This window comes from Eimeria tenella, genomic scaffold (genome assembly GCF_000499545.2).
Source record: "Eimeria tenella Houghton genomic scaffold, Eth_scaff3976, whole genome shotgun sequence".
Classification (NCBI taxonomy): Eukaryota; Apicomplexa; class Conoidasida; order Eucoccidiorida; family Eimeriidae; genus Eimeria; species Eimeria tenella.
The window spans coordinates 1-1452 of record NW_013544889.1 but is presented as its reverse complement, the minus strand read 5'-3'; the positions used below and the strand labels follow the sequence as shown (position 1 = coordinate 1452).

General features: G+C 56.9%; 2 protein-coding genes across 2 annotated transcripts; one reads left to right on the top strand and one right to left on the bottom strand.

The window, feature by feature from the left end:
• Positions 1–192: 192 nt before the first annotated feature.
• On the top strand, positions 193–756 carry ETH_00040650 (uncharacterized protein; the record flags this gene model as incomplete). Its single annotated transcript, XM_013379796.1, has 3 exons — positions 193–299; positions 402–443; positions 664–756. Coding segments are annotated over 3 exons (242 nt in total), but the record flags the coding sequence as incomplete, so codon positions are not given.
• A 177-nt stretch (positions 757–933) lies between these two features.
• Positions 934–1310, bottom strand: ETH_00040645 (protein phosphatase 2C, putative; the record flags this gene model as incomplete). Its single annotated transcript, XM_013379795.1, has 2 exons — positions 934–985; positions 1203–1310. Coding segments are annotated over 2 exons (160 nt in total), but the record flags the coding sequence as incomplete, so codon positions are not given.
• Between the last annotated feature and the right edge of the window lie 142 nt (positions 1311–1452).

Here is a 1452-nt window from a genome sequence, read left to right as displayed (position 1 = left end):
CTGCTGCTGCTGCTGCTGCTGCTGTTGCTGCTGCTGCTGTTGCTGCTGCTGCTGCTGCTGTTGCAGGACGTTCCGCGTTGCAAGGGCCGTGTTATCCTCCGCAGAACTTCATCGATGCTGCTGATACTGCTGCCGCTGCTGTTGCTGCTGCTGCTGTTGCTGTTGCTGCTGTTGCTGCTGCTGCTGCTGCAGGGCCTCCTAGGCAGTTTATGGTGGGGTCTATAGGGGCCTTTTTAGGGGCCTTCGCTGTTACTGCTGCTCACTCTATTCGCAGCCAGAAGAAGCATAAGAAGGGCCTCGTACGCAAACCCTAAACCCTAAACCCTAAACCCTAGCGACGCAGGACGAGTGGGCCCTGGTCTCAAAACCCTAAACCCTCGGTGTGCCATTTGCTGCTGCAGTGGAAGCTCCAGAACCAACACATCAAATCCATGTGCTTTATGGTAAGCCTAAACCCTAAACCCTAAACCCTAGAGCTGGCGGCCCCACAGGCCCTGGCAAACCCTAGACCCTAAACCCTAAACCCTAAAACTTCGTAGTTTGGGGTGGATGTACGCGCGAGGGCCTGAAAGCTCTGGGGCTGCCGGCGGCCGCAGACGCCGTAACCCTAAACCCTAAACCCTAAACCCTAAACCCTGGAAAGTTGGGGTGTATGTACACCAGGACATGGACTCGCTGGCCCCACCCATGGCTGCAGACGCTTCCACAGAAGAAGGGGAAAAAGCAGCAAAAGAATTGCTGCAGCAGCACGCCTAGGGTTTAGGGTTTAGGGTTTGAGGAGGCCCTCTGGGGGGCTGGCTCTAGGGTCTGCAGCGGCGCAGAGCGCTCCCCGGCCAAGTCCCCTCCCACCCAAACCCTAAACCCTAAACCACAAACCCTAATTCCTCAGCGAAGCCTTGAAACACGCTCCAAATGTGGCTGACGGTTTAGGGTTTAGGGTCTAGGGTTTGAGGTCCCGGGTGTGCTGCCACCCTCTTTGTTTTCCCTGAAACGCGCCAAACCCCAAACCCTCAAAAGTGTTTTACCTTTGCAACTTTCCAGACAACAGACCCAAACCCTAAGCCCTAAACCCCAAACCCTCACCAAAACCCCAAACCCTCACGCCAAACCCCAAACCCTACACCCCGTACCCTAAGCCCTCTCCCCGAACCCTACGCCCTCCCCCAAACCCCAAACCCTAAACCCTAAACCCTAAACCATACCTCACAACCCCCACGACAAGAGATATGTCGTCGGGCTTGCCCCCCAAATGCCTCGGCATTGGCCCCAGCAGCTCTCTTTCTTTGGAAGCGAAGGGGCTGTTCCACTTCCTGCGCAAAACCCTAAACCCTAAACCCTAAACCCTTGGCTAGGCGAGAACAGCCCCAGCCGCGTTCCCCAGAGCCCCTAGCAGCTGCAGCAGCTGCAGCAGCTGCAGCAGCTGCTGCAGCTCGCCGCATGCAAACGTTGCGC